Source organism: Synchiropus splendidus, chromosome 5, assembly GCF_027744825.2.
Source record: "Synchiropus splendidus isolate RoL2022-P1 chromosome 5, RoL_Sspl_1.0, whole genome shotgun sequence".
Classification (NCBI taxonomy): domain Eukaryota; kingdom Metazoa; phylum Chordata; class Actinopteri; order Syngnathiformes; family Callionymidae; genus Synchiropus; species Synchiropus splendidus.
In genome coordinates, this window is record NC_071338.1 from 34,502,701 (window position 1) to 34,515,640 (window position 12,940).

Here is a 12,940-nt window from a genome sequence, read left to right on the forward strand (position 1 = left end):
GCCACCTGGTGGGTCTCGCTCTCGCTCGCGCCCCCGTTCCCCCGTCCCACCGTCCCACCGTCTGCTCTGCCCAGGACCGGCTCATCCTGGGCTCCAACTGCACCTACCTCTTCATGGGTTTCCCCTGCGAGCGCGGCAGCGACGACTGGACCCGTCTGGACTACGACTTCTTCCAGTCCGAGGTGGCCAGCGCCGCCGGGATCCACCTGGGTCAGTCCCTGGACCTGACTGGAGCATGCGCCCAGGCCGACCCGGCTCTGCTGGCCATCTTCCACGACTACAGCAGGTTGGTGCCCCTGGTGGCCGAGGCCAACCAGATGAGCGCCGAGCTGGACCAGGTGAGACCCTCTGCAGGTGCCACCCCAGAAGCTTCCATGCTCATGACCTCCGCTCTGTAGGGGGCGCAGTTCCGGCTGGAGATCAAGAATCTGGTGCTGTCCGACTGTAAAGGTCACGACCTCAAGAAGGAGCTTGTTGTCCGAGTCACTTCAACCAGAAGTCAACAGGTCAGTCTGTCGCCTTCATCATCATCATCCCCATCCTCCTCATCCTCATCCCACTGCCATGTGATGCTCCGTGAGCAGAGGTCAAAGGTGGCGCAGCGTCTCAGCGCTCTGCTCCTCTGCAGGTGTGGATCTGGTCCAAGTCCAAGTTTGTGCACCGTAAGTTCCTGATGGAGGAAGTCTACCAGCAGCAGCTGCACCGCAGCGGAGCTGCTTCGCTCGGCGCGTCACCGCGTGTCCCCAGGCTGCCGCGGGAGAGCGACCCCTTCTGGGACCCGGTGGAGCCGCTGCTGCTGGGCACGGCTCACCTGTGGCTCCAGACTCTGGCCTTCCTCATCCCCCTGGAGGAGCAGCTGGAGGTGAGCGGCGCCCGCGCGCCTCAGCCCGCCGCTCACGTCGCCTCCTGCTCTGTCCTCAGGTGCTGGGCTCCGAGGGCAGTGAGGAGGCCGTCCTGCAGGTGCAGCTGCTGCCCTGCTGCCCCGCTGGACTGTACGTGTCTCCGCACGCACACACGCACACACGCACGCACGCACGCACACGCGCGCGCACGCTCGCTCGCTCACACACCTGCGCTCTCCGCAGGCCTCTGAGCGAAGACCACATCCTCATCGACCCGTCTGAGCTCCTGGGCCGTCGGCTGGACTTCCTGCTGGTCCTGGATCAGTGCTGTGGTCTGAGCTGGGTCAGAGAGAACAGGACTCGCGGTGTCCAGATCGGGTGAGTCAGGGGAGAGTGTGTGTGAGCGTTTCCTTGACCACTGCTCCCCGCAGGTTCCGGATGCTGGACTGCCCGAGGCCCCTCTTCTCTCCGGCCATGTGGCGTGACGTCAACCCTCAGCTGGACCACAGAGTCCACTTTGCCGCGCCCCGGACCTCGCAGCGCCTCCTGGACTTCCTGCAGAGCAGCGCGCTGGTGCTGGAGCTGTGGGGCCTGCAGGGTGAGGCGAGGCGGGGAGGGGAGAGGGGGGAGCACTCTCTCACGGCCTGCTGCTTCTGCTCCAGACGGCTGCGCTGAGCTGGCGACGCCGGCGGCGGACGGAGTCTTCGTCATCGAGCAGCGGGACGCGGGCAGCGGAGCGGAGCGCGCGGCTCTCTCGGACTCGGCGCGTGGCCCGACAGCAGCAGAACTGCAGCGGCACTTGAGGGACCTGCGGGACGTGAACGAGTCGCTGCGCAGGGAGAACCGGCGTCTGAGAGAGGAGCTGGGCTGCAGGGGCGGGACGGATCCGGCGGCCTGGGCTCCCGTCGCAGGGGGCGACGGCGAGTTCGCCCGCTCTCTGAAGGTCTTCTACCACAGCATGAGCGCGGTGCGCGGCCAGCTGCAGCGGCTGCGCAGACACAAGCCCAGCGTGAGTCGTGCGCTCCACTCACGCCCGCTCCACACTCCAGTCACGCCTCCGTGTCCCCAGGACGACTCGGACCTGCCGGGCCTCCGGCGCTTCGTGGAGCGTCAGAGCGGCCTGCTGAGCGACCTGTGGGAGCAGCTGGAGGGCAGCGTGTCCAGGCTCAAGCTGGACGTGGCCGCCATCGTGCGGCGCCGGAGGGAGCGCGCTGGACTCTGGAGCTGAGGAGGCCCCCGTCACCACGGCAAGACTTGCACAAACACAGCTTTATTAGTGAGTCGCAGAATAAAGTCAACAAAACACAGTCACTTCCAGGGTCAGAGGTCAAGCTGGAACTTGAAGGAGAGACACCTGAATGTTCCATGTCGCAGGGAAGGGTGGGGAGCGTTGTGGGGGGCAGGTGTCCGGACTCACCGTGCACCCGGAGACCAGCGTCACCGTGGCAACAGCAGGTCGTCCAGGTCCGAATCCCGGAGGTCCCAGCACAGACTCCGGTCAGGTCGGTTCGGGTCCGGTGCAGTTCAGGTCCGGCGTGCTCAAGGCTTCATCCCCCTCCTGAAGCTCGGACAGGACCCCCCACGATGAAGAGGCCCCGCAGGTCTCGCTGACTCCGCTCAGGCGCTGGTGCTCTGGTTCCCCGGTCCGTCCTCCGCCGTGCTGCCGTGAGTGATGAGAGTATGGGGCGCCGCCGCCAGGTGGACCTGCCGCCCCTCCAGGCCCGGCAGACTCCCGTGGTCCTGGGCTCTGCGGAGCACAGCGTCAGCTCACGGCCCGCCGGGCTCCCCGGCCGGCTCCCTCACCTCTCCTCCGGGGGGCGCCGCAGGCTGCCGCGGGAGCTGGCCTTGCTGTGCACGCTGCTGCCGGGGCTCCTGGTTCTAGCGGGCGGGTCCAGGTCGGCCAGGTGCGTGGAGGAGCCGTGAGTGGAGGTGCCCTGTCAGGAGAGCAGGTGAGGACGGGCTTCTGAGGCGGCCTGGGGCCTCGTGTCCTCACCTGAGTGGAGGTGCCCCTGGACTTCCTCAGCACCGGGGGGTGGGGCTCTCGGAGCAGCGACTGCGCCAGGCCCGCCGCCTCCTGCAGGACCTGCCGCGTCTCCTCGGCGCCGCCGCTGCGGAGACCCGGCGCGGTCAGAACCCAGGAGCAGGTGAGAGTGAGAGGGCGGCGACTCACGTCTGGCGCCGGCGTCCGTGCAGGAAGCGCTCCCACTCCAGACAGGTCTTCCTGCTGCCCACCCAGAAGACGGACGGGACCCCCACCACCAGCGTCATCAGGTACTTGAGCAGGAAGACGGCGAGGGCGGGCCGACTGCCGGCGTCCGCCTGCGGACACAGGAAGACTCAGGAGGCGGGTCCCGGCCACCCGGGGTCGCGGCCGCTCACCTGGAAAGGGCAGGGGATGTGGTAGCGCCGGCAGTTGTCCCGCACCCAGGTGGTCTGCCAGGCGCGGCGGTTCGTGTGCTCGTACAGGTGGCTGCCCACCACGGCCAGCAGGGGCAGCAGGTAGAGGGCGGAGAAGACGCCCATGCGGATCATGAACTTGACCAGTTTGCTCTGGTTCTCCTTCTCCAGGGGGATCTGCATCCGCACGCGGTTCAGCGCCACGATGCCCAGCAGCAGCAGCCCGACGCCCACCTGCGGGGCCAGAGCGGGTCAGCGCCCGGGGGGCGTGTGCGGCCGGCGGCCGAGGACTCACCGCCACGTTGAGGCAGAGCGGCGCCAAGACGAACCAGCGCAGCGCCTCCAGGTCGTACAGGCCCACGAAGCACACGCCGCTGATGCCGTCGCCCTCCACCTTGTCGAGCGCCAGCAGGGCGACGGTCAGCGCGCCCGGCCCGCCCCACGCCGCCGCGTGGAACAGCAGCGCCTTCTTCTCAATGGCCTCGCTGCCCCACTTGGGCACGGCGGCCAGGAACCAGGTGACGGTCAGGATGACCCACCACACGCTGCCCGCCATGGTGAAGAAGTACAGGACCATGAAGGAGAGGGTGCAGGCCTGCGGGGACACGGCGTCACCGGAGCGAACGGCGGGAAGAACTGGCCCGCAGAACTCACCTTGTTGTGGGAGCCCTGGGTGATGGTGGCCGCCCGGAAGTGCGGCGGACTGAGGGCGTTGCACGCCACCGTGTCCTCCAGCAGGAAGCCCAGGAAGAAGACCAGCGCCACCATGGCGTGGCAGACGGCCCAGAAGATGATGGGGCGCTCGGGGTAGCGGAACCTGCCGGAGAGCTGGGATCAGTGAGGCACCGACTCGGCGCAGCGGCGGCCACACCTACCGGGTCCTGTCCAGCAGGAAGGTGAGGAAGGTGAAGAGCGTCGCCGACAGACAGACCAGCGAAGCGGCGCCGATGGCGTAGCGCATCAGCGCCACCTCCCGCCGGCTGAAGAACATGGAGGGACACGGCGCCGAGCAGTCCTCCCGGCCCATGAAGGTGTAGCCCAGCTCGGGCGCCACCTTCAGCTCGCGAGGACACCAGAACCCCAAGTCTCTCTGCACCGTGGTGGAGGAGCGGTCGGCGGGGTCAGAGGTCACCAGCAGATCCTGCGGCCGCGGGTACGGCTGGTCGCAGTCCGGGAACCTGGAGGCCGTGGAGGCGTGGGACTCGGAGGTGACTCGGAGAAGAGGCTGCGCTCACCTGCTGCAGTCCATGTCGTCGGGCCAGGTCAGGCCGAAGACCCGCATCAGCTGCCGGCACTGGTCCCGGGCGCCAGCGCAGAGCGAGCGGCAGGGCGGCGCCAGGCGGCCGTACTCGGCGCAGACGGGGGCGTAGAGGGCGCACAGGAACATGCGCAGGTCGCCGCTGCAGCCCAGGTTGACCATCGGGTGGAAGGGCTGCGGGGGGGGCAGACAGAGTTTGAGGGGTCCCTCCTCAAACCATGGGAACAATGATGTCGGACTAGATCAATATATGAATGAAGTGAGAATGCTGAGTTGAATTACTGTCGAACACTAACAGGAAGGTTGAATTGAACAGACACGCTGAGTACGTTGATCTTGACTCCATGGCATCTGACACGGGGCTTGATGAAGGAACCCTCTGGAGATCATCCATGGAGGTCGAAAACCAACTGACCAGGTGGAGAACGGATGAGTCGACAGAAGCAAGTCAGTCAGTCAGAGACAGCTGCCACCAGCAGAAGGAGGCAACATCTGGGAGGATTCAGACCCAGTGGAGTCTACACCACACCTGGAACTGGACCAGGACCACGAGGAGACCAGGACCCATCAGTGGAGTCTACACCACACCTGGAACTGGACCAGGACCACGAGGAGACCAGGACCCATCAGTGGAGTCTACACCACACCTGGAACTGGACCAGGACCAGGACCCATCAGTGGAGTCTACACCACACCTGGAACTGGACCAGGACCACGAGGAGACCAGGACCCATCAGTGGAGTCTACACCACACCTGGAACTGGACCAGGACCACGAGGAGACCAGGACCCATCAGTGGAGTCTACACCACACCTGGAACTGGACCAGGACCAGGACCACGAGGAGACCAGGACCCATCAGTGGAGTCTACACCACACCTGGAACTGGACCAGGACCACGAGGAGACCAGGACCCATCAGTGGAGTCTACACCACACCTGGAACTGGACCAGGACCACGAGGAGACCAGGACCCATCAGTGGAGTCTACACCACACCTGGAACTGGACCAGGACCACGAGGAGACCAGGACCCATCAGTGGAGTCTACACCACACCTGGAACTGGACCAGGACCACGAGGAGACCAGGACCCATCAGTGGAGTCTACACCACACCTGGAACTGGACCAGGACCACGAGGAGACCAGGACCCATCAGTGGAGTCTACACCACACCTGGAACTGGACCAGGACCCCGAGGAGACCAGGACCCATCAGTGGAGTCTACACTACACCTGGAACTGGACCAGGACCCCGAGGAGACCAGGACCCATCAGTGGAGTCTACACCACACCTGGAACTGGACCAGGACCACGAGGAGACCAGGACCCATCAGTGGAGTCTACACCACACCTGGAACTGGACCAGGACCACGAGGAGACCAGGACCCATCAGTGGAGTCTACACCACACCTGGAACTGGACCAGGACCACGAGGAGACCAGGACCCATCAGTGGAGTCTACACCACACCTGGAACTGGACCAGGACCCCGAGGAGACCAGGACCCATCAGTGGAGTCTACACTACACCTGGAACTGGACCAGGACCCCGAGGAGACCAGGACCCATCAGTGGAGTCTACACCACACCTGGAACTGGACCAGGACCACGAGGAGACCAGGACCCATCAGTGGAGTCTACACCACACCTGGAACTGGACCAGGACCACGAGGAGACCAGGACCCATCAGTGGAGTCTACACCACACCTGGAACTGGACCAGGACCAGGACCCATCAGTGGAGTCTACACCACACCTGGAACTGGACCAGGACCACGAGGAGACCAGGACCCATCAGTGGAGTCTACACCACACCTGGAACTGGACCAGGACCACGAGGAGACCAGGACCCATCAGTGGAGTCTACACCACACCTGGAACTGGACCAGGACCAGGACCACGAGGAGACCAGGACCCATCAGTGGAGTCTACACCACACCTGGAACTGGACCAGGACCACGAGGAGACCAGGACCCATCAGTGGAGTCTACACCACACCTGGAACTGGACCAGGACCACGAGGAGACCAGGACCCATCAGTGGAGTCTACACCACACCTGGAACTGGACCAGGACCACGAGGAGACCAGGACCCATCAGTGGAGTCTACACCACACCTGGAACTGGACCAGGACCACGAGGAGACCAGGACCCATCAGTGGAGTCTACACCACACCTGGAACTGGACCAGGACCACGAGGAGACCAGGACCCATCAGTGGAGTCTACACCACACCTGGAACTGGACCAGGACCCCGAGGAGACCAGGACCCATCAGTGGAGTCTACACTACACCTGGAACTGGACCAGGACCCCGAGGAGACCAGGACCCATCAGTGGAGTCTACACCACACCTGGAACTGGACCAGGACCACGAGGAGACCAGGACCCATCAGTGGAGTCTACACCACACCTGGAACTGGACCAGGACCACGAGGAGACCAGGACCCATCAGTGGAGTCTACACCACACCTGGAACTGGACCAGGACCACGAGGAGACCAGGACCCATCAGTGGAGTCTACACCACACCTGGAACTGGACCAGGACCCCGAGGAGACCAGGACCCATCAGTGGAGTCTACACTACACCTGGAACTGGACCAGGACCCCGAGGAGACCAGGACCCATCAGTGGAGTCTACACCACACCTGGAACTGGACCAGGACCACGAGGAGACCAGGACCCATCAGTGGAGTCTACACCACACCTGGAACTGGACCAGGACCACGAGGAGACCAGGACCCATCAGTGGAGTCTACACCACACCTGGAACTGGACCAGGACCACGAGGAGACCAGGACCCATCAGTGGAGACTGCAGCCCAAGATGAAGTGAAAGTGTGTCATGAAAGGGTCAGGGCCAGAGATGGTCTTGGTCTCAGTCTCCACTACACTCTCCACTGGAGCTGAGGCTGAGTCAGGCGCAGCTGTGGAGCCACAGCTCCGGCAGGGTCATGAGACTCCTCTGTCAGGGAAGACGTTCGTTTGGATTTGAACTTTCTCTCACGAGTCCACGGACACGCGAAAGACACATTAGAGGTGTGTATTCCTACAAAACAAACTGGGCTCCAGGTGAGCCGAGTGTTGAGGGGGAGGGGAGGTCCTCACAAGGACAGCGGCACCAACACTGAGGAAGCGTGTCAGTGTTCACGCTCCGCTGAGGCCAGTTACAGCTGTGGCACGTGCAGATCTGGAGCAGGACAGTTGAGGACCATCGCCACACACTGTCTCCAGGAGAGGGCGCTCCACTCTGACCCGGCTGAGGTCCGCTTCCCAGAGCAGAGGCAGACGCCCGAGGACACACTTAAGAGCCCGACTCTCTTCTGTGTGCGTGTGTCCTCATCATGTCCGGCCCAGTTGGTGCGATCACAGCGACGCGGCACAAAGAGAACATTGCTCTCAAGTGGGGTCCCACACAGAGGGCGATTGGCGGGGCACAGAGAGGCGCTGGAGCGCGACGGTGGGGCACTTAGTCGTCGTGACCAGCGGCGAGAGGAGAGCGCTGGTGTGACCCGAGGGCCCGGGCGCCGCCCCCCTGCCGCGAGGTCGCCGCATCAGCTCCTGGCTTCACTTGTTCCTCTCCTCTCTCACACACACACTTCCCGAGAGGCTGGAACACGCAGTGACCAGTGAAACAAGTCGGTGGTCTCCCGGGTCACAACTGAGAACAGCGCTCGGGTGGGACCTTCAAGAGACTCTGTGACCTCTGTGACCCGCGGTGACCGTCTCACTCTCAACTCCTGATGAAACAAGACTCGGGAGTCACCACAGACACGGACCGCACTCGGCCCGCGGGCCACAGGCTTGCCGTGTGATGGAGGCTCTGGACCGCCTGACACTCATGCTGGCTCCGCCCCCTCTCCTCAGTCTGATCCCGCTCCAGCACGTCTTTGGTCCGAGGGACGTTCATGAACTGAGAGGAGCAGATCGTCTCCAGAGAGACACGTCGAGTCCCTTGTCTGGAGCTCAAGCTTGGGACGACCCCGCCGTGATCCCGGGCCCGGCTCGCCGCTGGCGCAGACCAGGCTCCCAACGCTCCCTCTTCTCCCTCCTCCTGCCTCCCTTCATTCCTGCCTGTCGTCCTGCGCCGACTTATCTGCCATGGCAACAGGTGGACACGCACACACACACACACACAGGAGCGTGTGAAAGAGAAGGAAGGGGCCGATGAAGACATCAGGCAGCGGGGGCCCACGGTCTGGTGGCGGCCGAGTCCAGCTTCCACTGACAGCAGCTCACTGCTGGCTGTGTGGTGAAAAAGCTCTGTTGCTGGAGCCCACAAGGCTCAGCCTGAAGCTGAGGACGGAGCCCTGAAAGGAAGAGGCTTCAGTGGAGCTCCTGGTTCAGACGAGGCCACGGAGAGTCTGAGGGACCCTCGAGAGCGCATGAATTACTCATCACTTCATCTGTGGAGGAACTTTCTATTGGAGCAGGAGAAGCCAGAGTTCACCCGAATAACTGGCTCAGTGAGGACCTGCCTGTCTCTGCTGCGGTGAAAGGAGCGCGCGCACCCGTCACACACACACCCGTCACACACACACTCGTCTCACACACACTCGTCTCACACACACTCGTCTCACACACACTCGTCTCACACACACACTCATCTCACACACACACTCATCTCACACACACTCGTCTCACACACACTCATCTCACACACACTCATCTCACACACACTCGTCTCACACACACTCGTCTCACACACACTCGTCTCACACACACTCATCTCACACACACTCGTCTCACACACACTCATCTCACACACACTCATCTCACACACACACACACTCGTCTCACACACACTCATCTCACACACACACTCGTCTCACACACACACACACTCGTCTCACACACACTCGTCTCACACACACTCGTCTCACACGCACTCGTCTCACACACACTCTCACACACACTCGTCACACACACACACACTCGTCTCACACACACTCTCACACACACTCGTCTCACACACACTCGTCTCACACACACTCGTCTCACACACACTCGTCTCACACACACACTCATCTCACACACACTCGTCTCACACACACTCGTCTCACACACACTCATCTCACACACACTCATCTCACACACACTCATCTCACACACACTCGTCTCACACACACTCGTCTCACACACACTCATCTCACACACACTCGTCTCACACACACTCATCTCACACACACTCATCTCACACACACTCGTCTCACACACACTCATCTCACACACACTCATCTCACACACACTCATCTCACACACACTCGTCTCACACACACTCGTCTCACACACACTCATCTCACACACACTCGTCTCACACACACACTCATCTCACACACACTCATCTCACACACACTCGTCTCACACACACTCATCTCACACACACTCATCTCACACACACTCATCTCACACACACTCGTCTCACACACACTCATCTCACACACACTCGTCTCACACACACACTCGTCTCACACACACTCATCTCACACACACTCGTCTCACACACACTCATCTCACACACACTCATCTCACACACACACACACTCGTCTCACACACACTCGTCACACACACACACTCGTCTCACACACACTCATCTCACACACACTCATCTCACACACACTCGTCTCACACACACTCATCTCACACACACTCATCTCACACACACACACACTCGTCTCACACACACTCGTCACACACACACACACTCGTCTCACACACACTCTCACACACACTCGTCTCACACACACTCGTCTCACACACACTCATCTCACACACACTCGTCTCACACACACTCATCTCACACACACTCGTCTCACACGCACTCGTCTCACACACACTCTCACACACACTCGTCACACACACACACACTCGTCTCACACACACTCTCACACACACTCGTCTCACACACACTCGTCTCACACACACTCGTCTCACACACACTCGTCTCACACACACACTCATCTCACACACACTCGTCTCACACACACTCGTCTCACACACACTCATCTCACACACACTCATCTCACACACACTCATCTCACACACACTCGTCTCACACACACTCGTCTCACACACACTCATCTCACACACACTCGTCTCACACACACTCATCTCACACACACTCATCTCACACACACTCGTCTCACACACACTCATCTCACACACACTCATCTCACACACACTCATCTCACACACACTCGTCTCACACACACTCGTCTCACACACACTCATCTCACACACACTCGTCTCACACACACACTCATCTCACACACACTCATCTCACACACACTCGTCTCACACACACTCATCTCACACACACTCATCTCACACACACTCATCTCACACACACTCGTCTCACACACACTCATCTCACACACACTCGTCTCACACACACACTCGTCTCACACACACTCATCTCACACACACTCGTCTCACACACACTCATCTCACACACACTCATCTCACACACACACACACTCGTCTCACACACACTCGTCACACACACACACTCGTCTCACACACACTCATCTCACACACACTCATCTCACACACACTCGTCTCACACACACTCATCTCACACACACTCATCTCACACACACACACACTCGTCTCACACACACTCGTCACACACACACACACTCGTCTCACACACACTCTCACACACACTCGTCTCACACACACTCGTCTCACACACACTCATCTCACACACACTCGTCTCACACACACTCATCTCACACACACTCGTCTCACACACACTCATCTCACACACACTCATCTCACACACACTCGTCTCACACACACTCGTCTCACACACACACACACTCATCTCACACACACACTCATCTCACACACACTCGTCTCACACACTCATCTCTCTCCCTCTTTAAAAGCAAACCCTTCCTTCAGCATTCACACGCCATGAAAACCTCCAGAACACAATCAGCCTCAACCCTCCAGTGTTGGCACGGAGGGTTGGCGGGGGGGAGGGGCACGGGTGGAAGGGGGGCTCGGGGTCCGACGGAGACCCGGGTCCTGACCACAGGCCCGTCTCTCAGCCAATCACAGCGCAGCTCCTCACACCAAGACCAGGGCCGGAGGTGGGCCGTCACCGAGACGCGCCGCCATCTTGAACGTGCTCAGACTGGAGCGCCGCCACGGTGACGGAGGACGGCGCCATTTTGAGAGGCTTCCTCTCCAAGGCCGAGTCTTTGTGGCTGGTTCTCGCTCAGGTTTAATTGGCCGTAGTGGAGGAGGGGTTCAGGGCCTCAATGGCTCCATTGTGAAGGTGCGAGCAGCTTGTTAGCTGAAATAAAGAAGCTACCAGGAGGGTCTGACCACAGGACGCCACCAGGCCCATCCTGGACCTGAGCCACGCGCCCAGCCCAGGTCTCCAGGACAGTCACAAAGACAGGGAGGCGCAGCGGAGGGATCGTGTGTGTCTGGAAGCCTCCTCGGGTGTCAGGTGAGGTGGGACCTTTGAGGCCCAGTTGACACCTGAGGCGTGGCGTTACTGTGGCGTGGCGGCTTCATGTGTTCGCCATCATCCTCCTCCTCCAGAACAATAAGTCACGGGGCTGCTCTGACTCCAGGGAGAACAAAGAGGCTGACACCTTCCCCTGGACCAGCATCCACAGCTGCGGACGCACGCGTGGCGGCGGCGGCACTTACCTCCATGGCCAGCGCCGCGGTCTGCTGGTCGTAGTGGTTGAGGAGGTTGGGCATGAAGGTGGAGTTGTACGGCAGGTCCTGGCACATCCGCAGCCTGATGGGCTCGCAGCTGAACTGGCTGTGGCTCGGGATGGGCTCCAGCTGGATGGAGCCAGAGCCCGGGGCCCTGAGGAGCGCCAGGACCGAGCAGAGCGGCAGGCTGGGGGGCCACATGCCGGCAGGGAGGGTCCACTTCCAGGGCGCCCTGCGGCGGACACACAGGCAAACTTGCTCAGGTGCGCGAGGACTGGCGGCTCGGGAGCGGCGCGGCGATGACGCAAGCAGGTGACGGAAGGTGAAGCGAGCTCGCGAACACGAGCCCGTGACGGACGTTCAGTGACTCGAGCCCGGACCTGGAGAGAGGAGACGCGCGGACGGACGAGCTCGTCCATCAAGAGCGTGTGACGTCGTCCCGCTCTCGAGCGACGAACACGCGCGAACAGAGTGGCTTTGTTCGAGTCCTTACCTCGTGTGTGGGATCAGACCCGGTCCTGGCTCGGTCCTCCGCACAACTGGACTGATCCGCCGCTCGCTGCGTGCAACCCACGCGGCGGGAGCGCGCATTCAGCGGGAGCGCGCAGCCAGAGCGTCTCCCCCGCCAGCCGATCTCAGATCGGCTCGGCGGCGACTCGAACCCCTGCGGGACCCGTGCTCCTCTGCTCCGGGTCCTCTGAGCCCGTGTCACGCTCGGCCAGCTGCGCCAGGCTCAGGGGTCAAACCTGGCCCCTGAGCCTTTGAGGC

General features: G+C 61.6%; 2 protein-coding genes across 5 annotated transcripts in view; one reads left to right on the top strand and one right to left on the bottom strand.

The window, feature by feature from the left end:
- Positions 1-2,279, top strand: part of kif28 (kinesin family member 28) — a 10,699-nt gene extending 8,420 nt beyond the window's left edge. The window contains exons 16-23 of the mRNA XM_053866239.1: positions 1-8; positions 75-338; positions 399-506; positions 629-862; positions 922-992; positions 1,086-1,220; positions 1,274-1,440; positions 1,505-2,279. The exon at positions 1-8 is cut by the window's left edge and continues 119 nt beyond it. Of these exons, the coding sequence (XP_053722214.1) occupies positions 1-8; positions 75-338; positions 399-506; positions 629-862; positions 922-992; positions 1,086-1,220; positions 1,274-1,440; positions 1,505-2,070 (1,553 nt within the window). The 3' untranslated portion in view covers positions 2,071-2,279. The remainder of the gene's footprint in view (positions 9-74; positions 339-398; positions 507-628; positions 863-921; positions 993-1,085; positions 1,221-1,273; positions 1,441-1,504) is intronic.
- Positions 1,792-12,878, bottom strand: LOC128759534 (frizzled-3-like). Of its 4 annotated transcripts, XM_053866565.1 has the most exons (11): positions 12,666-12,877; positions 12,161-12,404; positions 4,475-4,671; positions 4,115-4,417; positions 3,894-4,056; positions 3,535-3,834; positions 3,222-3,473; positions 3,013-3,161; positions 2,836-2,950; positions 2,646-2,776; positions 1,792-2,589 (listed from the first exon to the last, which is right to left on the bottom strand). In XM_053866565.1, exons 1-11 carry the CDS (start codon positions 12,761-12,763, stop codon positions 2,460-2,462), a joined length of 2,082 nt encoding a protein of 693 aa, XP_053722540.1. In that variant the 5' UTR covers positions 12,764-12,877; the 3' UTR covers positions 1,792-2,459. The 4 variants fall into 4 exon arrangements, with proteins under 4 accessions (XP_053722540.1, XP_053722539.1, XP_053722541.1 ...); XM_053866564.1 differs by having other exon boundaries at positions 2,646-2,950; positions 12,666-12,878; XM_053866566.1 differs by having other exon boundaries at positions 2,646-2,950; positions 12,161-12,552; positions 12,666-12,717.
- Positions 12,879-12,940: the final 62 nt, after the last annotated feature.